The 21,784-nt window shown below is 71.5% G+C and overlaps 2 protein-coding genes across 2 annotated transcripts; one reads left to right on the top strand and one right to left on the bottom strand.

Annotated features, from left to right (window-relative positions):
* Positions 1-3,372: 3,372 nt before the first annotated feature.
* LOC104567263 (uncharacterized) lies at positions 3,373-17,707 on the bottom strand. The gene is made up of 13 exons (XM_088528937.1): positions 17,291-17,707; positions 16,662-16,788; positions 15,492-15,602; positions 15,135-15,272; positions 12,754-13,663; positions 12,250-12,494; positions 9,591-9,706; positions 7,203-7,568; positions 6,362-6,488; positions 5,820-5,933; positions 5,011-5,265; positions 4,381-4,499; positions 3,373-4,332 (listed from the first exon to the last, which is right to left on the bottom strand). Exons 1-13 carry the CDS (start codon positions 17,705-17,707, stop codon positions 3,403-3,405), a joined length of 3,975 nt encoding a protein of 1,324 aa, XP_088385063.1. The 3' UTR covers positions 3,373-3,402.
* A 1,334-nt stretch (positions 17,708-19,041) lies between these two features.
* TIGD3 (tigger transposable element derived 3) lies at positions 19,042-21,118 on the top strand. Its single transcript, XM_088528936.1, has 3 exons — positions 19,042-19,075; positions 19,149-19,247; positions 19,551-21,118. The coding sequence occupies exons 1-3, from the start codon at positions 19,042-19,044 to the stop codon at positions 21,116-21,118; spliced, it is 1,701 nt and encodes a 566-aa protein (XP_088385062.1).
* Positions 21,119-21,784: the final 666 nt, after the last annotated feature.

The raw sequence follows: 21,784 nt of genomic DNA, 5'->3' as shown, positions 1-21,784 counted from the left end.
CAGCCGCCACGCGGGGCTGAGGAGGGGAGGGCGGGCTTTTCTTTTATCGCCCGCCCACTGCCCGTTCTGGCCAATAGAAACGGCGCGTAGCGCCTTCCCTCCCGCCCCCCGCCGGCTGCTTGACAGCGCTTTGGACCAATGGGCTCTGCGAGAGGAGGCAGCCAATAGAGAGCGGCGCGGGGGTTGTTACCGTGCGGTGCGGCGGGGACTACATTTCCCAGCATGCAACGCGTGAAACGGCCGGCGTGCCCAGCCGCGGCGTTGCATGCTGGGAAATGTAGTCCCCTTCTCCCTGAGGGCCCTCCCCGACGGCGCCTGGGCGGGGACACGGAGCGGGAGCGGCGACAGCCCCGCCGCGGCCTCCGGTGTGTGTGAGTGCGAGGGACAGTGTGTGCGAGGCTGTGCGTGTCACCGCGCGTGCGGCTGTCCTGGTGTGTGTTTGTGCGAGGGACAGTGCGAGGCTGTGCGTGTAGCTGTTGCGTTGTGTGTTTGTGCGACGGACAATGTGTGCGGCTGTTCCAGTGTGTGTTTGTGCGAGGGACAATGCGAGGCTGTGCGTGTCACCGTGCGTGCGGCTGTTCCAGTGTGTGTTTGTGCAAGGAACAGTGTGAAGCTGTGTGCGTCACCGCACGTGTGGCTGTTCTGGTGTGTGTTTCTGCGACGGACAGCATGTGCGGCTGTTGCGTTGTGTGTTTGTGCGAGGGACGGCGTGTGACGAGCCTGCGTGCGTCACCATGCACATGCAGCTGTTCCGATGTGTGTTTGTGCGAGGGATAGTGTGTGTGAGGCTGTGTGTGTCACCGTGCGTGTGGCTGTTCCGATGTGTGTTTGTGCGAGGGATAGTGCAAGGCTGTGCGCGTCACCGCGTGTGCGGCTGTTCTGGTGTGTGTTTGTGCGAGGTGTGTGTTAGCGTGAGGCTGTGCGCGTCACCGCGCGTGCGGCTGTGCTCACCCGTGTGCCCGTATATTCCGCAGCAGACCCCAGAAAGGCCGGGGCGGGCAGGGACCCCTGGGTCCCGCCTGGTCCAGCAGAGCCCCTTCCCGTCGCTGTCCCGGGAGCTGCTCCGGCGCCTCCGTCCCCCCGCGCTCCTTGGGGACCTCCCTGGCAGCTCCGTGTCCCTCTGGCCCCGGGAGCCGGCGCTGGAGCCGGCGCTGGAGCCCGTGGCCTCCGCAGGAGCCACCTCCGCGCCGGGCCCCGCTCTGCCCAGCGCAGGAGCCCGCTGGCCTCGGTGGCCTCCAGGACTCGCCGCCGGCTCCTGTCCCCGCGCTGAGCCTGGCCCTGCGCCCTGCCCAGGTCCCTGCGGGGCCAGCGCCGCCCCCGGGGGCTCCTCTGCTCCTCCTGCTCCTCCTGGTGGCCTCGCAGCGTCCCCGTCCCCGTGGGCACCTCGGGGCATCCGGGATGCGCCGCTCTATGTCCGGGATGCACCGCTCCGTGTCCGGGATGTCCGGGATGCGCCGCTCCATGTCTGGGATGCACTGCTTCATGTCCAGGATGCGCCGCTCCGTGTCCGGGATGTGCCGCTCCATATCCAGGATGTGCTATCCTGGGATGGGCCCAGGATGGTGGCGAGGCTGGGAGCTCCCTGGTTCCAGCCTTTCTGTGTTCTTGTCCCCATCCCTGCTCCCCACATCCTCATTGCCCATCCCTGTCGCCATCCCCAATCCCTGTATCCTCATCCCCCATCCCCAATCCCTGTATCCTCATCCCCCATCCCTGTCGCCATCCCCAATCCCTGTATCCTCATCCCCCATCCCCAATCCCTGTATCCTCATCCCCAATCCCTGTATCCTCATCCCCCATCCCCAATCCCTGTATCCTCATCCCCCATCCCTGTCGCCATCCCCAATCCCTGTATCCTCATCCCCCATCCCCAATCCCTCTATCCTCATCCCCCATCCCTGTATCCTCATCCCCCATCCCTGTCGCCATCCCCAATCCCTGTATCCTCATCCCCCGTCCCTGCTCCCCATTCCCTCCTCCCTCTTCTCTTGCTCCCCGTCTCCGCTGTCCCTGCTCCCTTCTTCACTCTCCCTCTCCTCTCCCATCCCTGCTCTCCCTTCCTGCACCCTGCTCCCCATCCCAGCTCCTCATCCCAGCTCCCCTTCCCAGTCCCCTATCCCTGCTCCCTCATCCCAGTCCCCTATCCCTGCTCTCCCATTCCAGCTCCCAGTCCCCTATCCCTGCTCTCTCATCCCAGTCCCCTATCCCTGCTCTCCCATCCCAGCTCCCTGTCCCTGCTCTCCCATCCCAGCTCCCTATCCCTGTTCTCCCATCCCAGCTCCCTATCCCTGCTCTCCCATTCCAGCTCCCTATCCCTGTTCTCCCATCCCAGCTCCCTGCTCCCTGTCCCTGCTCTCTCATCCCAGCCCTGTATCCCTGCTCTCCCATCCCAGCTCCCTATCCCTGTTCTCCCATCCCAGCTCCCAGCTCCCTATCCCTGTTCTCCCATCCCCATCCCAGCTCCCTATCCCTGCTCTCCCATCCCAGCTCCCTGTCCCTGCTCTCCCATCCCAGCTCCCTGTCCCTGTTCTCCCATCCCAGCTCCCTGCTCCCTGTCCCTGCTCTCCCGTCCCTGCTCCCGGTGCCAGCCCCGTGCGGGTGGCAGCAGTGCGGGCCGGGGGCCACGGCCACGGACGCCCCGAGCCCGCGATTCCCGGCAGGGCCGGCTGCGGAAGCGGCTGATGCTCCGGGCCGCAGCAGCACCGCAGCGAGACCCTGCCCGCCTTGTCCCTCCGATCCCGAAATCCCTGAACGCGCCGCAACCCCGTCGCCTTCCAGGGAGCCGCAGGAATTGCGGGCGACAGCAGGAGGCCGCACCGGGACCGGGTCCTGCATCCTCCTGCACCCCCAGCACCCGGCTCCTTCCCGAGGATCCCGCTCTATTCCAGCGCGGAGCCGGCGGCGGGACATCCCCACGCTGCAGCCACGGGGCCTTGGCACGGGCAAAAAGGGGCTGTGCCACAGACGGCCCTTAAAAACACACAAAAACAGAGAAAAAAGGAAAATCCTGGCAGCCCCGGCTTTGCTTAGCAAATGAAAATTCCTCCACATTTATTAAAAAAAAAAAAGAAAAAAAAAAAAAAACAAAACCACAGTAGATTTAAAAAGGTAAAGTCCTACTCCAGCAAAACACCCTGTGCAGGTTCCTTCCTTTCCTTCTTGTTATTTTCTTTTTTATTAGTTTTTCCCGGACGGCGAGGAGTCCCCCTAAACCAGCTGCTCCCGTTACTCTTATATATATATAATCTTTTAATTCTGCCGCGCGCGGTGCTTGCTTTGCTCCACTAAGTTAGGCGCAGCGAGGCCCGCTGTCCCGGTGCCGCGCGGAGCGTCCCGGTGTCCCTGAGCCGGGGGAGGAGGAGGAGGAGGAGGAGGAGGAGGGCAGGGGTGCGGGCGCAGCCCTCACTCGCCCATGTGCGTCCGCAGGTGGTACTTGAGGGACTGCTTGTAGCGGAAGCACTTGGCGCACTCGGTGCAGGGGTAGGGCCGCTCGCCCGTGTGCGCGCGCTGGTGCTCCAGGAGGTGGTGCTTCTGCGTGAAGTTCTTGCCGCACTCGCCGCAGTGGTAGGGCCGCTCGCCCGTGTGGATGCGCTGGTGCTCCAGGAGGTGGTGCTTGCGGATGAAGCCCTTGCCGCACACGGCGCAGGCGTGCGGGCGCTCCCGCGTGTGGATGCGGTAGTGGTTGGTCAGCTTGGACTTCTCGCTGAAGGTCTTCTCGCACTGGCTGCACTGGAAGGGGCGCTCGCCGGTGTGAGTCCGCTGGTGCCGCAGGAGGTGCGAGGGCCGCGTGAAGTTCTTGCCGCACTGCGGGCACAGGAAGGCCATGTCGCTCTTGCCCGCGTGGATGCGCTGGTGCATGAGCAGGCTGATCTGCAGGCGGAAGCTGCGGCGGCACTCGCCGCACGTGAAGGGCCGCTCGCCCACGTGCGTGATCTGGTGCTTGCTCAGGCTCGACTTGTGGCTGAAGCTGCTCTCGCACTCGGAGCACTTGTAGGGCTTGCCCGGCGGCGGCGGCCGCGCCGGCGCCTTGAGGCCGTGCTCGGCGCGCCGCGGCACCCCCACGGCGCGCCGCGGGTGCCCGCGCTGGTGCAGCAGGAACTGCTGCTTGTTGCGGAAGCTGAGGTCGCACTCGTGGCACTCGTAGGGCCCTTCCTTGAGGTGGTTGCGCTGGTGGATCATGAAGTTGATCTTGAGCATGAAGCTCTTGCCGCACTCGGGGCAGATGTAGGGCCTCTCGCGCGTGCGGTTCCGCTGCTGCCCGCCGGCCGCCTTCCCGTCGCCGGGCTCGCGCTCGCCGGCGGCCGCCTTGCCCGCGCGCGCGCCCGCCAGGCCCCGCGCCGGCGCCTTGGAGCCGCGCGGCGCCTCGCAGCCCCGCGCGGCCTCGCGGCCCGCGAACGCCGGCGCCTCCGGCCGGCCCGCGAACATGCCGCACGGCGCCAGCGCGTCCGCGTCGTCCTCCTCCTCCTCCTCCTCCTCCGTCTTGATGACGATCCCGTCCTCTGCGGGGGGAAGCACGGCAGGGTCACGCGCTGCTCGAGGGGCGGCCGAGGCCGCCGCTCGCCCCCGCGGACGCGGCGCGCGGAGAAGCCTCCTGGCCGCGGTGGAGGCTCCTCCGGGCTCCGCGCCCTGCGGCTGCCGCACGGGAGCACTCGGTGCCAGGAGCCGTCCCGGCGGCGCCCCGCGCGTGCCGGAGCCGCTCCTGCGCCGCGGGACACCCCGGCGAGGGGACCACCCCGTCGCTGCCGGCACCGTTGGCATCGGATCACCTTAGACTGCCCAGCGAACGCGTGTGTCCCCGGCTGCGTCTCCGCTTCCTCGCCCTCTCGGGAAGGCTCTCCCAGGACGTGGCCCGTGCCGCCCCGCTGCGCTTTGCGCCCACCCTGCTGCCCGCAGCCCGGGAGCGGGGGACCCTCCTCCCACGGCCCCTTGGCCTCCAGTTCTGCTGCCGGTGGCAGTTCCAGGCCCCTCTGTCCCCCCGGCGCTCCCCGTCGTCCCGCGCGCCCCCCTCACCTGCGCAGCCGCCGTGGTGCACGATGACCCGCTGGATGTCGCTGAAGTCGGCGCCGTACTCGGCGGCGTCGCCCAGGCTGGTGCCCGGCAGCTCCCGCGGCGGGGACACGGAGCCGTAGGGGCTCTCGCAGGCCGCCTCCTCGTCCGGGCTCTGGAAGCTGCCCTCCGACTGCCCGGACATGCCGCGCAGCTCCGCGTTCTCGGGGCTGTCCTCGGGCAGCAGCTCCTCCGTCTTGATCACGACCCTGATGCCAGCTGCAGCAGGGAGACAGCACGGCCTGCGGTCGCTGCCCGGGCGCGGGGCGAAGGAACCGCCGCCAGAACCACCGTTCTGTCCCCGTGACGCCGGGACCGTGACGGCGGCCGCGGCTCCTGCAGGCGGCAACTCGCCCTCCCCCTCTGCACGATCCCCCCGCTCGCCCGGAGCTTCCCAACTCCCCCTGCTTCCCGGGAGCCCCGGTGCCGAGCCAGCCTTGGCGCCCGGAGCCCATGGGGGCACCGGGGATGTGACGGGAAGGCCGCGGCTCCCGCGGTGCAGGGCTTGTCCCGGCGGCACCGGGCGCCTCTCGCCGGCGCGCGGCCCCGGGACGCGCTCTCCTTGCGGAGCTCCTCCTCGCCGGGCCGGGTCTCCGCGCGGCGCCGGCACGGATCCATGCCATGGATCAGCCCAGCACCTCCCCGGCAGCCAGGAGCCCTCCCGATAACCTCCGTGGCCGCGGCTCTCCCGTGCTTCGGCCTCGCTCCTCCTCGCTCCCGGCTCCTCCCAAGGCAAGGCCGGCTCCCTCGGCCCGCGGCACCCGGCCTCTCACCTGCCGTGGCGTCCGTTATGATCTCCCTCTCCTCCAAGTCCTGCTCGTTCCCGACCTGCAATTCCTCTCCTTGCTCAATCTGGGACAAAACGCCAGGTTTGGAAATTGCATAGTCTGCAGAGAGACGGAGACGTTACTGCGCCGGGAGGGCTGGATCCACCTCCCAGCTCCTCCAGGGCTCCCCGGCGCTCCCGAGCGAACCCGGGCGCTTCGCCCGGCACCGCCGGGATTTCTGCTGCCGTTCAGCACGCACCGCGCCGGGGCCACGGGGGCCTCGCCGCGCTGCTCCGGCCCGTGGGGCCCTACGGAAGGTTTCTCCAAAGGGGTCCAGAGGTTGGACTCCCAGCCTGCCCTCATCCGAGGCCAGGAAGCAGCGGAGAAGGACAAGAAACCTCCTTCTGCCTTGTGAAGCGCCCACTTAAAATGGGACAGCAGGGACCAAGCTCTGTCCCCGCAGCAGGAGCTGGAGGATGCCCAGGGCCGCGCTGAGCCGGGCCCTCCCGCAAAGCCCTTGGCCCGGCGGGAGGAAGGGCCCTGTTTACCCAGGGAGATCAAGGACTCGTAGTTCCCCTTCATCACATTCTTGTAGAGCTCCTTCTGCCACTCCTCCAGCTTCTCCCACTCCTTGTCGTTGAAATACACGGACACGTCGTCAAACGTCACCGGCACCTGCAACCACAGGCGCCACGAGCTCAGGCGCGTTCCCGGCCCTGCCGATGCCGGCTCCTTGGACCCGGCCCGCGCGCACGGGCTCCGGCGCGTCCGTCCCGCCTCGCTTGCGCTCTGTGTGCGACAACGGCCCCCGGCCGAGCTCCTCGGAGGCTAAAGGTCTCGCCCGGGCGCAAAGGCCGAGCGCGGCGCGTTCCCTCGCTGCAAACGAGTCGCCATCAGGCACGAGGGCTGACGCTCATCCCTATGGATGAGCTCACGCGATGCCCCGGATTCAATTACCCCCGAACTCCCGGGAAAAGGCTGCCCAGGCTGGGAGGGCTCCGAGTTCCCCTCGGCTCCGGAGCGGAGCCCCGCGTTGTCGCACATGCACCCAACAACTCTCCGCAGCAGGGCCAGGCACCGCAGTCCCCTCGGCGCCCGAGCCCATCTCCGCTCGCACGCTGCCTGGGCTGCTCTTCCCAGGGTAACAATTTGGGTGGATAAACCCCGGACGCGGCCGGCTTGGGGGAGCAGGGCCGCGCGGGATGAGCGGTGCCGCCGCGACGAGGGCACGTGAAGCCGTCTCATCAGCAAACTTTTAGCGGCAGAGTCATGCAATGCAAATGGGGGATGAATATTCATGCGGGCCGGCGGCTCCGCGCGCCGAGGCAGGTGCAGCGCGGCCAGACGCCTCCGCGCGCGGCCTCCCGCGGTTCCCCGCGCGCCCCTCACCTTGGGCACCTCTCCCTTCCTGCCGGGCGGCAGGCGCAGGATCCAGAAGTTCCTGTTCTTGAGCAGGTTCTCCATGTTCTCCAGGCGCCGCTGGAGCAGCCCGTACTCCTGGATGAGGGTGCCCAGCGCGGCGCACTTGCTCTCCAGCTGGTTGCCCAGCTCGGCCGCCGTCTTCTCGCAGTCGATGAGCTTCTTCTCGGCCGTGCCCGTGCGGCCCTCCAGGTCGAGCAGGCGTGTGGAGTGCGAGTCCACCTTGCGCTCCACGGCCTGCACGGCGGCCACCACGGTGAGCGACAGCTCGGCGGTCTGCGTCTCGCGCTCGGACGTGCGCTCCGGGCAGCGCGCCGCCATGGCCAGCTCGGGAGCCTGCGGGCGCAGCGCGGCGCGTCAGCGCGCGCGGCCCCGCGGTCCCCGCGCCCAGCTCCGCCGCGGTGCCTTTCCGGCTCAGCTCCTGACCCGCTCCCAGGCCGCCGGCGCCGTTAAGCCGCTTAGGGCCCCGCGGGAGGGGACGCGGAGGGCCGGACCCCCCCGTCGCGGCGGGGGTGACACCGCGGCTCGGGGGTGACACCGGCGCGGGGCCGGGCCGACGGGGGCCGGGCAGGGCGCCCCGTCGCCATGGGGACGGCAGGTGACACCTGGGGTCCCTGTCACCGCGCCGGGGGCGGGGTCGGGAGGTGACACGAGGGAGAGGCGGGGGGCGCCGCGGGGTGACACCGGGGTGGGGGGGGGGAAGCCGCGCCCGGCCCCGCGGGGGCCCCGTCGCACCCGCTCCCGCCACCCCCGACGGCAGCGGCGGCGCCGCCCGGCCCGGCCCGGCCCGGCCCGGCCCCGCCGCCTCCCGCCCGCCCCCCGCCGAGCAGCGGCCCCGGCGCTGACAGCGCCCGCCGACGGCGCGGCCCCGACGGCGCGGCCCGCCCGGCGCAGCGCCCGCGGCGGCGGCGGCGACCGCCCCCCCGGCGCGGCCCGGCTCGGCTCGGCCCGGCGCGGCCCGGCCCGGCGCGCGGGGGCCAGGCCGGGCGAGCGACGGGGCGGCGGCGGCGGCGGGCAGGGCTGCCCTTACCTGAGCGGGAGCCCCCGCGGCCATGGCCCTTTGTTCCGTGCCCGGGGCCCCGAGGGCCGCGGCCGGGAGGACCCCGCGCCCGCTCGCTCCCCTTCACCGCCGCCCGGCGCCGGGCATCGGGCTGGGCCCGGGGCGGCGCGGCGGGGGCGGAGGGGGGGGGGGGGCCGCCGCCGCCGGGGGGGCGGGCGGCGCGGGGCGGCGGCGCGGGGGGCGCGGGGCGGCGCGACCCGCCCGCGGCGCGAGAGACCCGAGCGCGGCTCCGCGTGCCGGCCCCGCCGCTGCTCCGCGCCCGCCGCTCCGCTCCGCGCCCGCCGCGCCGCGCCGCGCCGCTCCGGCCGCCGCCGCCGCCGCCCCGCCGAGCCGCCAGGGGGCGCCGCGCCCGCCGCCGCCGCCGCCGCGCCGCGCCGGGGGCCGCCGCCGGGCGGGGCGGAGCGGCGCGGCCGAGGCGCCGCAGCGCCCCCTGCCGCGGCGACGGCATCAGCGCGCCCCGCACCGTCGGGTCTGCCCCCCCCCGCCCCGCGCCGCCGCCGCCGCCCCCCGGGGCCGCCCGGGGCCCGTTCTGCCCCTCTCCCCCCCCCCCCCCAAACCCCCCGGTGCTGCCGCCGCCCGGGCCCCATCGCGACCGCTCCGCGGGCTCGGCCGCCGCCGCCGCCTCGAGGGGGGGGACGCGGGGCCCGGTGTGTGCGCGGTGCCCCCCCCCCTGCCCCGGGGGGCCCGCCCGGTCCCCACCGTTGCCGTTCGACAATGCGGGGACCGGCGGATGCGCGTGTCCCACCCCGCCCCGTCGGCCGAGGCGCCGGCTCCGCCGCAGGGCCCGGCCCTGCCGTAGTGCGGCCGAACCTCCCCCCGCCGCCGTTCCCGGCGCTGGAAACGCCGCTCCGGCGGCGACGGCCTCGCGCCAGGGCCGCGGTTGTCGGGAGGCCACAAAGCGCGGGCGGGCGGGCGCGTCTCACCCTGCGGCGCTCCCCGCGCGCTCCGGAGCTGCTGTCGGTCCTAGGGCTGCCCCGCTCTCCCGGCGCGCCCCGAGCACCAGCGCGGCGGCACCGGCTGTCCCCCCCGGGGACATCGGCAGGGGCGACAGCGGCAGCCTGTGCTCATGGGAAGAGCGAGGGCAGCGCCGTTCCCGGCAGCAGCGGGTCCCGATCCCCGTCGCGGCCGGGGGCGGCTCCGGGCCCCGCCGGGACCCCCGCGAGGCGGGAGCACCAACCTCCCGTGGGACGAGGAGGAGGAGGAGGAGGATGGGAACCTTCTCCCGGCCCTCGCGGGGGGCCCGAGGGTTTCCCGGGGGTGCAGGAGGGCGCGCAGAGCCCCGGGGCGCCCCGTCCCACGTCCAACGCCGGGAATGACGGCGGGAGCAGCCCGGGCAGCGGCTCCGCGTCCCCGCTGTGCCCGCCCCGCGCCCGGGCGCTGCTCACCTCGGGGAGCTCCGCGGGCCCCGCAGGGGCTGCCGAGGGACAGGGGGGAGCTGGGGGGGGACTGGGGGAGCCCCCTGGGTGCGCGGGGCGGGCGGGGGGCAGCGAGGAGGTGGGGAGGGAGGAGAGGGAGCCTGGGGGGGACCGGGCAGGATCGAGGGGGGACGGGGAGGGAGGAGGGAACTGGGGAGACGTGGGGAGGGCGAAGGAGGGGGCCGGGGGAAATGGGGCCAAGGAGGAACGGGGGCAGACGGAGATCCAGGGCGGCCCTGAGGAGGGTCGGAGGGAATGGGGAGGGCAGGGGGTCCCGGGAGGTGGAGGGGGTCCCAGGGAATTCACAGGGGATACGGGGTGGGAGTTTTAGTGGTCCCTGGCGGTGCAAGGATCCCGGGGGGTGCAGGGATCCTAGGGGGGTGCAGGGATCCCAGGGCAGGTGCTGGGTGTCCCAGGGCAGATGCGGGGATCCTAGGGGGGTGCAGGGATCCTGGGGCAGATGCAGGGGATCCCATGGCAGATGCAGGGATCCTGGGGCAGATGCAGGGGATCCCATGGCAGATGCAGGGATCCTGGGGCAGATGCAGGGATCCCGGGGCAGATGCAGGGATCCCGTGGCAGATGCAGGGATCCTGGGGCAGATGCAGGGGGTCCCAGGGCGGGTGCAGGGGGTCCCGTGGAGGGGGTGGGGTGTCACGCAGGGCCCCGGCAGCTCCGGCCGTGACCGAGGGGCCCGGGGAGGCACGGGCTGCCCCGCTCCCCCCTCGTCAGCCGGTCCCGCAGCCGGGACCCCCCGGCCGCCCCACGGAGCCACCGCCTGTGCGGCCCCCAGGACCCACCGGCACCGGGGTCGGTTGGGGGCACCGGGCGGCATCACCATGGCAACTGTGCCCCCCCACGCCCCCTCATGTCCCCACATGGTCCCCGTCCCTGTGTCCAGCCCAGCCCGTCACATTCCATCCTGATCCGCCCCGTCCCGTCCTCCCAGCTATTCCACTTCATCCCATCCCATCCCATCCCACCCCTCCATCCCACCCATCCTGCCTCAGCCCACCTCATCCACGCAATCCATCCTGTACCCATCCCATCCCATCCCATTCCACTCATCCCACCCCACCTCATCCTCCCATCAGCCTCCTTCGTCCCATCCTGCCTCATCCCTCCCCTCCATCCTGTCCCATTCTAGCCCCTTAGTCCTGCCTGTGCATCCCATGCCATCCCACCCCATCCCACCCCATCCCATGGGGGCCCCTCTCCGTTGCGGCTGCCTCCCCGCTCCCGCTCGCGTCTCCGGGAGCTCCTGGACCGCGGTGACAAGCAGGTGTGCCCAAGGAAAGGGGACAACCTCCCGGAACAGAGGGGCGGGTGACGGGAGCCCTCCCTCCTGGCAGCGGGAAGGGGGATCCCAGGAGCCGCCGTGCCCAGACACCCGTCCCCAGATTCCCAAGGGGATGAGACGCAGCGGGAGCTGGAGGAGCCGGCGCCGAGCAGAGCAGGGACCGGCCGCATCCCAGGAGAGGCTCCGCCGGCCGGGGGAACCGGGGCCTTCGGGAGCCCGTCGGGAGCGGGGCAGGGGCCGCGGGGCCCCGCGAGACACGAGCGCGCGGCGCTGCCCGCGGCCAGGCCTGGCACCAAGAGTTTATTGGCAGCTCCGCTACAAAGAGCTCGGGCCCGCGCGCGCCGGGGAGGCGCCGAGACCGCGGGGCGGGAGCGCGCGGCCCCTCGGCAGGGCCCGTCCCGCCGCGGCAGCGCCGGCGGCGTCGGCAAAACCAGAGTCCGCTTCGAGCCGCGGGGCAGAGACGGCTCCCAGCGGCGATGGGCCCCGCGCCGGCCTCCGGCTCCGCTTGTGCCGTGCAGTCCAGCCGGTTACCTGGGAAACGCTCCCGAGTCCCAGCCGGCGCGGGCCGGGTGTCGCTACAGGCGGAGGGAGAGCGGGACGGGGCTGCGCTCGCCCGCGCCGTCGTCGGGCTGCACACACTGTATCGACAGACTGCACAGGAGTTACCACGAAACACGAGCACACACCAGCAGCTGACAACGCACAGCGCAAGAGACACCTACTCACAGTCACCTCGGGAACAACACCACCACTTAGCTCTTGGAGAGTTCAGCCGGCATCTACACAGGCGGCTGAGAAAACTCTGCCCAGTAACCGCATACATTTAAGTGTTTTAGATCAACTGTGAAATATAGTGTCACACATTTCATTGTATTATAATTAATAATAATAATAATAATAGTAATAATAATAATAATAATAATAATAATAATAATATACTAGTTCTAGATTAACTAAAATAACAAACAACTCTTTACAGGGGTTAGGAGAAGTTGCTTTCACTTGTCCGACTTACCTGAGTGTGAGACCAAACCCAGTTAAAATACAAAATAAAACCGCCTTCGCTGCCAGGGGTCCGGGTGCCGGAGCAGCGGCTCCCGGCCGGGGCCGCTTCCCTCCTTCGGGACCAGCCGCCTCCTCTCCGTGCCCCTCTGCAGCCTCCGCTCCCCTCCCGGCTCCTCTGCTCCAGCTCGGAGCCCCTTGTCCTTCCCGTCCGTTCCTCCTCCTCCTACTTTTCCTCACGTTGCTCGTCGCCACTCTCCGCTCTTCCGGCCCGCACAAATCCCACGTCGGGCCCCTCTCCGCATCTCCGCTTGCTCCTCCTGTCCCGGTAGGTCCTGGGGCTGCCCGGGGCGCGCGGGCTCGACCGGAGCAGCCGGCCGCGGCCCTCCCTCCCTCCCTGCTCCAGCCTCGCCGCGAAGCCGCGCAAAGGGACGAAAGGGAAGGGCTGGCGCTGCTCGGGATGCACGAAGACGGGCGCGGAAACACTGGCTAAAGACGGACCCCAGAGAACCTCTCCGCGTTATTCTCTACAGGTAAAATCCAAACCTGCGTCGGGGACAACTAGCGCGCGGCCGCGCGGCGGCGGCGGCGCCGGGGCCGTCCCGCAGAGTTTGTAAGAGGGATCCTCGGATGCTTCGACAAAGCGGCTTCGTAGCACGAGCACACGGACTAGCTGCGACAAGCGCCCCGGGCGCGCGCGGCGCGGCCGCGCGGGGCTGCGCCCTCCCCTCGCGCCCCCGGCGCTACTGCTGCGTCTCTGGCTTCACGCAGAACGGGCTGGTCTGGGCGGCCGCCTCGGCGCCGGGCTGCGAGTCCTCGCCGGGCCGCGGGTTGCGCGAGTGGATTTTCTGGTGGCAGTTGAGCGACTCCTTGTAGCGGAAGTGCTTCCCGCACACGGGGCACTGGTAGGGGGTCTCCCCGGTGTGCACGCGCCAGTGCTTGAGCAGGTGATCCCTGCGGATGAAGCTCTTGCCGCACTCGGTGCACTGGTAGGGCCGCTCGCCCGTGTGGATGCGCTGGTGCCGGATGGCTTTGGAGAGGTCTCGGAAGTCCTTCCCGCAGTAGGTGCAGGTGAGCGGCCCGTCGCCCTTGCCCGTGTGCAGCTTCTGGTGCAGGATGAGGCTCACCTCCAGGCTGAAGCTCTCCTTGCACTGCGAGCACGTGTAGGGCCGCTCCACCATGTTGCCGGCCTGGGGCCGCGCGAGGCCGTACTTGAGCGCGGGGCCCTTCTCGGCGTCGGGGCGCTTGGGCGGCCGCGCGCGCGCCGGCCCGTGGCCCCGGGCCGAGGCCGCCTTGGGCCGCGGCCGGGAGCTCTCGGGACACTCCAGGGCGGCGCAGCCCTCCTCGCCGCCGTGCGCCGTCTGGTGCGCCGAGAAGAGCTGCTTGTCCACGAAGCTCTGCCCGCACTCGCAGCAGATGTAGGGCCCCTCGGCGGCGCCGGCCGCGTCCCTCCTGGCGGCGTCGCGGCCGCGGCGGGCCGAGCGCCGCAGCCCGTTGCCCGTCCTGCTCCTCTGCTGCGCGGCGCCGCCGCTTCGGCTCTTGCCGGGCAGCTTCGCCTCCTCCTCGGGGCTTTGGAAAATCTCCTCCCATTTTCCCACTAAGGGGCTGGGAAGCTCTAGGCTCTCCGGAGCTTCCTCCTCGCACTGCTGCGCATCTGGCGGAGTAGAGACAGGGATGTCATTTCCCGGGGACAGCAGCGGCCTCGCTCGCTAGACGGGGCGCTCGGCTGCTCCTGGCGCTGCCCGAGCGGCTCCGCACGGCCCGGCCGGGCACGGCCACACGGGGCCGCACCGGGAACGGGCACCTCTCGGGGGAGCTCAGCCAACACGGCGCGAGGCCGATCCACACGGCTGGACACAGGAACAGAAGTGGGGTTTTCAGCAGGACAGGAACCGGGGAGGCCTCCAGAAACAGGCGCTTTGGGAAGGAGCAATAAGAAGAAGGGGGAAGGCTCCCTCCTTCCCTTTGGGTTTGCAGAGCGCCCGGGGCAGGGCGGAAGGACCTTCCACAACACAAATGAGCGACTCCGGGCAAACCCCAGGGATGCGGGAAGCGGAGACCGAGCAGAGCGCGGAGGGGCTGGGGTGGAGGAGGCGCGAGGGGCACGAGGATCCGCCGAGCGCGACGGGGCCCGGCCGTGCCCGGAGCGAGGGGAGGCGCTCGGCAGCCCCTGCCCGTCGCGGTGCTCCCGAGCGCGGCGCCAGGAGGGCACGACCAGGAGGGCCCAGCTCCATCCGCGCGAGCAGCGACGCGCTGTCGCCCCTCGGAGCGCGGGCGCAGGAGCGGACAGGGCCAGAGCCGGCGTTCGGTCTGCGAGAGCCGCACGCAGGGTGGGAGGGCGCCCTGCGAGGGGCTGCTGCACCCAGAGCATCCAGAGCACTCAGCGACCGTGGCTGCTCACGGTGCCCTGCGAGGGGCCGCTGCACCCCGTGCACCCAGAGCACCCAGTGACTGCAGCTGCTCATGGCACCCTGCGAGGCACTCAGTGCACCCAGTGACTGCAGCTGCTCACAGTGCCCTGCGAGGCGCCCGCTGCACCCAGAGCACCCAGTGCACCCAGAGACTGCAGCTGCTCATGGCGCCCTGCGAGGTGCCCAGGGCACCCAGTGACCACAGCTGCTCACGGTGCCCTGCGAAGCACCCAGTGCACCCAGTGACTGTGGCTGCTCAGAGCACCCTGCAAGGCACCCGCTGCACCCAGTGCACCCAGTGACTGCAGCTGCTCACAGTGCCCTGCGAGGTGCCCGCTGCACCCAGAGCACCCAGTGCACCCAGTGACTGCGGCTGCTCACAGCGCCCTGCGAGGCGCCCAGTGCACCCAGAGCACCCAGTGCACCCAGTGACAGCAGCTACTCATAGCGCCCTGCGAGGCGCCCGCTGCACCCAGAGCACCCAGTGCACCCAGTGACTGCGGCTGCTCAGGGTGCCCTGCGAGGCGCCCACTGCACCCAGTGTACCCAGAGCACCCAGTGCACCCAGTGACTGCAGCTGTGCACAGCACCCTGCGAGGCGCCCACTGCACCCAGTGTACCCAGTGCACCCAGTGCACGCAGCGATCGCGCCGCTCTCCCAGCCCCGCAGTTCCCGTGCGTCCCTCAAGGCAGGTCCTGGCCCTGCGCACTCACATGAACAAGCGCCCTCGGCGCTCTCTTCCTCCTCCTCCTCCTCCTCCTGCTCCTCCTCCTCGGAGCCCTCGGCACTTTCTGCCAGGGCATCTTCGTATTTATTCCAGGCGCTGTCGTCTGGACCAGGAAAGGAAAACTCTGCACACAGGGAAAGAGCGACGTGAGTTCACCTGGGATTTCAGGAGAGATGGAAGCACCAGGAAAGAGCCAGCTCCGAAGGCAAAGCTCATCCTGTCCCCCAAGGACAATCCTGCTACAACTCATCAACAGAAACAAGGGGAAGAGCTCAGGCAAGCTGCCACATCCACGTGTCCCTTTTCTACCTTCCCGCGGGCATCTAGGAATCCTGTAGCTCACCGGTGCTGGGATCCGTGGGGGTGTCTCCCTCCGAGTCACCCTGATCCTCGGCATTGGGATCCTCTCCCTGCTCAATCCGCGACAGGAGGTCGGGCTTGGAGATGGCAGTGTCTGAAAGGGAAAGAGAAGGACAGGGCTGGGCCGCTTGCTGCGCCCGCAGCACGGGGACGTCACCGTGCCCACCCCCTTCCTGCTGCAGCGGGGACGGGGACGAGCGGCTCCCCCCGGCGCGGCGCTCACCTCGCGTGGGCCGGGGCCACGGGCGGCCTGCGGGCGCCGCCGGCGCGGGAGGAGCCCTCGCGGCCTGCGGTGAGGAGCAGAGTGAGACGGGGCCGGCGCTCCCTGCGCGGCGCCGCGACCGGAGCCGGGCCGGGAGCACCCCGGGGCTCCGCGGCCGGAGCTGCCCATCCCGCTCGGGGCGGAAAAGGCAGAGCGGGAAATGTCCCTGCGCGGCCACACGTGCCGCTCGCGGGTTATCGACTTCCAGCGGCGCTCCGGAGAATCCGCAATCGGAATCTCAGAGGGCAGCTCCTCAGAGCGAGGCCGCTGCAGGCCGAGCGCGGAGCCGCCGCGACGCGCCGGGCCCGGCTCCGCGATCCCCTTCCACGGGCTCCGGGGCGGACCGGGAGGCAGGGGCCGTTATTGCTGCCCCTAGGGGCTGGGGCAGATCCCTGCTCCCTGTCCCCTCCTGCGGGAACACCCGCGCTCCCACGCGCCAGCCCCTTCCCGAACACACGTGGGTGCCCCGGGGCTCCGAGTAGCACCGTGTGGCAGATACCCCCGCGGGCCGGGGGCCCAGGCAGCGCTCCCAAACCCGGCCCTGCTTCCGCGGGGACCACGCGGCACCCGGAGGGGCTGCTCGGCCCAGCAGCGCCGCCCGCCCCGTTGAACGGGGCCTCCTCTCCGTGCCCTCCTCCTCCTGCTCCCTGCGCCGTCCCGGCGGCTCCCGCGGGCCGCAGGGACGGGGTCGAGACGTGGCCGTGGCCGCGTCGCTCTCGGGACGGCTTCCACCGCCAAAGCAGCCCCGCGAGCGCCGCGCGCCCGGGCTGCCGCCGGCCGGGGGGTCGCGTCGCCGCAGCCCCGCGCTGGCCACCCCCGGCCACCGGCAGCCCCGGGGCCGAGACGACCCGGCCCGTCGGGAAGCCCAGGGCAACCCCAGCCGGTCTTTACCCATGGAGATCACGGCCTCGTAGTTGCCCTTCATGATATGTCTGTAAAGCTCCTTCTGCCACTCGTTCAGGCTCTTCCACTCCTGCTCGGAGAAATTAAACGACGCGTCGTTGAAGGCCACCGGGACCTGCAAGCAGAAGCATCGTGCGCTCAGTCCACTGCATCCCGGGCAAGAAAACACCAGGAATGCCCGTGGGTGCTGCATGGCCCTGCCTGCTCCCGGCCATACGCAGCCTCCGGGTGCCTGTGGCTTCACCCGGTGCTCACGGGATATGGGGGCTCCTTCCCGTCTGCTCATGTCCCACATGGCTTCCAGCCACCCGTGGCTTCGTCCACTGCGTGTGGGACATGGGGGCTCCTTCCCTGCCCACCCGGTGTCCCGTGGAGCCCCTGGGTGCCTGCAGCTTCGCCCGGTGTGCACGGGACATTGGGGCTCCTTCCCACCTGCTCGTGTCCCATGGAGCCCCCGGCTGCCCGTGGCTTTGCCCGGTGCGCACGGGACACGGGGGCTCCTTCCCGCCTGCCCACCCGGTGCCTCCATCCCCTTCCCCACGCCGCCCTGGCGCTGCCGCTCCGCGGAGCAGCCTGGCGAACCCGGCCCGCGCGCGGGGCACGGGCAGCGCCGCTACCTTGGGCACGTCGCCCGCGGCGCCGGGCGGCAGGCGCAGGATCCAGAAGTTCCTGTTGGTGAGCAGGTTCTCCATGTTCTCCAGGCGCCGCTGCAGCTGCCCGTACTCCTGGATGAGGGTGCCCAGCGCCGTCCACTTGCTCTCCAGCTGGTTGCCGAACTCCACGGCCGTGCGCTCGCAGCCCACCAGCTTGCTCTCGGCCGTGCGCATGCGGCCCTCGAGGCGCAGCAGCTGCGCCGCCTGCGCGTCCACCTTGCGCTCCACGGCCTGCAGCTCGGCCACCAGCGTCACCGCCAGCTCGGCGGGCGCCTCGGCCTCGCCGCCCGCGCCCGGCTCGGCGCGCGGCTCCGCGTCGTCCCACAGCGGCTCCTGCGGGCAGGCGGCGGCGTCGGTCTGCGTGGGGGACCAGTCGGCCATGGCGGCGGCGGCGGGCCCGGTTCCTCAGCGGCGGCGGCGGCGGCGGGGGCGGGCCCGGTGCTCAGCGGCGGCGGCGGGGCGCGGCGGCCATGCCAGGAGCGCGGGGCGCGCTGGGAGCCGCGGGCCGGGGCGGCCGGTGCGCGGCGGCGCCGCCCGGCGGCGGGAGGAGCGCGCAGCAGCGCCGGGCCCGCGGCGCCGCGATGAATGGGGTCACGTGGGCGCTGCCATCGGGGCGGGGGCTGCGCCGCGCTCCGATTGGCTGCTGCGCCCGCTGCACCGCGCTGCGATTGGCTGGTACTCCCGCTTCCGTACACCGGGCTACGCCGCGCTCCGGTTGGCTGGTACACCGGCTACGCCGCGCTCTGATTGGTTAGTACACCCGCTCCGTTATGCCCTGCTCTGATTGGCTGTTACACCGGCTACGCCGCGCTCTGGTTGGCTGGTACACCCGCTCCGTTACACCGGGCTACACCGCGCTCCGATTGGCTGTTACACCCGTTCCGTTACATCCGATTATGACGCGCTCTGGTTGGTTGTCGCGCCGGCTACACCACACTCTGATTGGCTGTTAGACCCGCACCGTTACACCGGGCTACACTGTGCTCTGATTGGATATTACAGTCTCACTGTTACAGCTGGGGTTACACCTGTGCTCTGATTGGCCGTTACACCTGCACTGTTACACCCAGCTACACACCTGCACTGTTACACCTGGGGTTACACCTATGCCCCGGTTGGGTGTTACACCTGAGCACACCTGTGCTCCAGCAGGGAGTTACACCCGCACCGCTACAGCTGCGCTCACACTCACACTGTAACCCCTGTACTGTTACACCTGAGCACACCTGTGCTCCAGCAGGGTGTTACACCCGCACTGCTACAGCTGCGCTCACACTCACACTGTTACCCCTGTACTGTTACACCTGAGCACACCTGTGCTCCAGCAGGGTGTTACACCCGCACCGCTACACCTGCGCTCACACTCACACCGTTACAACCGCACCGCTACACCCGGCTACACCTGAATCCGCCTGTCACCCCGCCCACCCGGCCCCGCCCCTCGCGCCGAGGCACGCCCCTCCGCCGCGCTCATTGGTTCTCCGCGCGGCCAATGGGCGCCGCCCCCGCAGGCGGCGGGCCAATGGGGGCGCCGCTCCCCGCGCGCGCCCCGCGCCCGCTCCCCGCGCGTGCCCGCGCGCGCCCCCGTCACGGGGCGCCGACAGCGGGGCCGCGCGCGGCGCTCGGCGGGAGCGGGACGCGCGGGACCCCCCGCCCCGGGCGGGTCCCCCCTCCTCCCCTCGCGGCGTCCCCCGGTGCCGGCCCCGGTGTCAGCCATGAAGGAGGACTACGAGCGCCCCGCGCCCCCGGGTAAGGCCGGCGCGCGCCCCCCGCCCCGCGGCCCCGCCGCCGCCGCACTGTCCCCCGCGCTCTGCACCGGCAGGTCCCGGCGCCGCCAGGCCCGACCTGCTGGCCGAGCTGGAGCGCGGCGACCAGGAGCGGGGCCGCCCCGCGCCCGCGCTGCCCGCGCGCGCCGCCGCAGGTGAGACCCGCGCCGAACCCGGCACCGGCCCCGCGCCGAACCCGGCACCGGCCTCGGTCCGGTAACGCGCTGAGCCCCGCATGGACCCCAAACTCAGCCCTCACTGGGCCCCCAACCAGCTCCGTGCCGGCCCCGCACGCAGCCCCACACCGCTCCCACCGCCAGCCCTGCACCAAACCCCACACCAGCCCCGCGCTGATCCTGTGCCAGCCCCGTGCCAAACCCTGCACCGTCCCTGGACCGGCGCTGAACCGCCCCCCAGCCGTGTGGAGCTTCACTGCCCTCCTGCTCTTCCTTCCGCAGGCGCCCGGAGGAAGCCGAGCAGCGAGGACGGCACCGTGGAGCCGGGCACCGACAGCGGCGCCGCCGGCACCTCGCAGCCCTGGCCGGGCCACCGGTGCCGCAGCGGCTGCGGGCAGGGCCCCGACGTGGTGCGGCACCGCGCGGGCGCGGAGCCCTGCGGCGCGTGCGGCGCCGGCGGCTCGCGGCTGGCGGTGCCCGAGGCGGCGGTGCCGGCGCGCAAGGAGCGCAGGGAGCTCTCGCTCCCAGAGAAGGTGCGCGTGCTCGAGGTGCTCGAGGGCCCCAAGGTGTCGCAGAGCGAGCTGGCCCGGCGCTTCGGCGTCTCGCAGCCCCAGATCTGCCGCATCATCAAGAACCGCGAGCGCATCCTGAGCGAGTGGCAGCACAACGGCGAGCCCGCGCGCAAGCGCCGGCGCGAGGCCGGCGACGCCGCCGTGGAGGCCGCGCTGCTGCGCTGGCTGGAGGCCGCCCGCGCCGCCGGCCTCCCCGTGAGCGCGCCGCTGCTGCAGGGCAAGGCCAAGGCGCTCGCCGAGGCGCTGGGCCGGCCCGGCTTCGACGCCGGCGGCGCCTGGCTGGCCCGCTTCGGAGCGCGCCACAACGTGGCCCTGGAGCCGCCGGCGGAGCAGCCCGCGGCGCCGCGCTGGGCCGGCGCGGCGCTGCCCGACGAGCTGCGCAGCTACGCGCCCTGCGACGTCTACAGCTGCGGCGAGACGGCCGTGCTGCTCCGCGCCGGCGCCGGCCACCGCCTCGCGCTGCTGCTCTGCGCCAACGCCGACGGCTCCGAGAAGGCGGCGCTGCTGGCGGTGGGGCAGAGCGCGCGCCCGCGCTGCCTGCGCGGCGTCAACCTGCCGCAGATGCCCTGGACGTACCGCGCGAGCAGCGCGGCCCGCGTCACGGCGCCGCTCTTCGCCGAGTGGCTGCGGGGCTTCGACGAGGCCATGGGGCGGCGGGGCCGCCGCGTCGCGCTGCTGCTCGCCGAGCGCGACGCTCACCCGCGCCTCGCGCTCGCCAACGTGCGCATGGTGTTCGTGCCGCCGGGCGCCGCGCTGCTGCAGCCGCTGGAGCGCGGCGTCGCGCGCGAGCTCAAGGGCCACTACCGGCGGCGCCTGCTGCTGCGGCCGCCCGCCGCGCCGCCCACGCTGCTCGACGCCCTGCACGTGCTGGTGCAGGCCTGGGGGGACGTGCGCCCCGCCGGCATCGCCGCCTGCTTCCGCGCGGCCGGCTTCTGCCCCGGCGCCGCCAGCGTGCCCGCGGCACCGCCACCCGGCCCGGAGCAGGACGAGGACCTGGACGCCTTCGGGGAGCCGGAGGACGCGGAGATGACGGAGCTGGCGGACTGGGAGGGGGACGCGGGCGGCGCGGGCGAGGACGGGGACGCGGAGGAGCCGGCCGCGCCGCAGCCCTGCCCCTCGGGGCCGGAGGTGCGGCAGAGCCTGGCCACGCTGCGGCGCTACCTGGAGCGCTGCGCCACCTCGCCCGAGCTCTTCCAGGCCTTCTACAAGCTGGAGGACGCGGTGCAGGCGGCGGGGCCCGCGCCGGCCGCGCTCGGGGACGCCCGGGCCCAGCCGTGAGCGGGGTGGCCGGGCCGCGCGCTCGGAGGCGCCCGCGCCGTGACGAGGACGGGGCCGCAGCCTGTCCTGCCCGCGTGCACGCGCTGATGCCACACACTGGCGATGGGCTCATTAAAAGCAACCCGTGGGCAAACCACGGACAAGGTGGTTTTTGTTGTGTTTTAATGCGTGCTGTGTGTGTAACCCCCGGGGTGCACAGGGCAGGGCGCTGAGAGGGTGCAACAGACACAGAGTGCAAGAGACCTCCCCTCCAGGGATGTCCGGGGCAGGGTGTGAGGAAGATACATGGGGTGGGGGTGCATGAGAAGTGACATGGGACAGGATGCAGGGGGTTGGAAGGGGCAGGGGGTGCAAGGGAGCCCCCCGGGGTGCACAGGGCAAGGCGCTAAGAGGGTTCATGGGGAGACTGCACCGTGCAGAGGGTGCAGGAGCCCCTGGAGGTGACATGGGACATGATGCAGGGTGTTGCAAGGAGCAGGGGGTGCAGGAACCCCCTGGAGGTGACACAGGACAGGGCGCAGGGGACACAGAGCCCCTGGAGGTGACACGGGACAAGGAGCAAGGGATGGAGGAGCCCCCGGGATGACACGGGACAGGGTGCGGGGGGTGCAGAGCCCTCCCAGTGACACAGGACAGGTGAAGGGGGTGCAAGAGCCCCCGGGCTGA

This window comes from Tinamus guttatus, unplaced genomic scaffold (assembly GCF_059628265.1).
Source record: "Tinamus guttatus ecotype Peru unplaced genomic scaffold, ASM5962826v1 Tinamus_guttatus_pri_ptg000317l, whole genome shotgun sequence".
Lineage (NCBI taxonomy): Eukaryota > Metazoa > Chordata > Aves > Tinamiformes > Tinamidae > Tinamus > Tinamus guttatus.
Note: the sequence above shows the minus strand (reverse complement) of the source record. Positions and strands in the feature narration are given on the sequence as shown.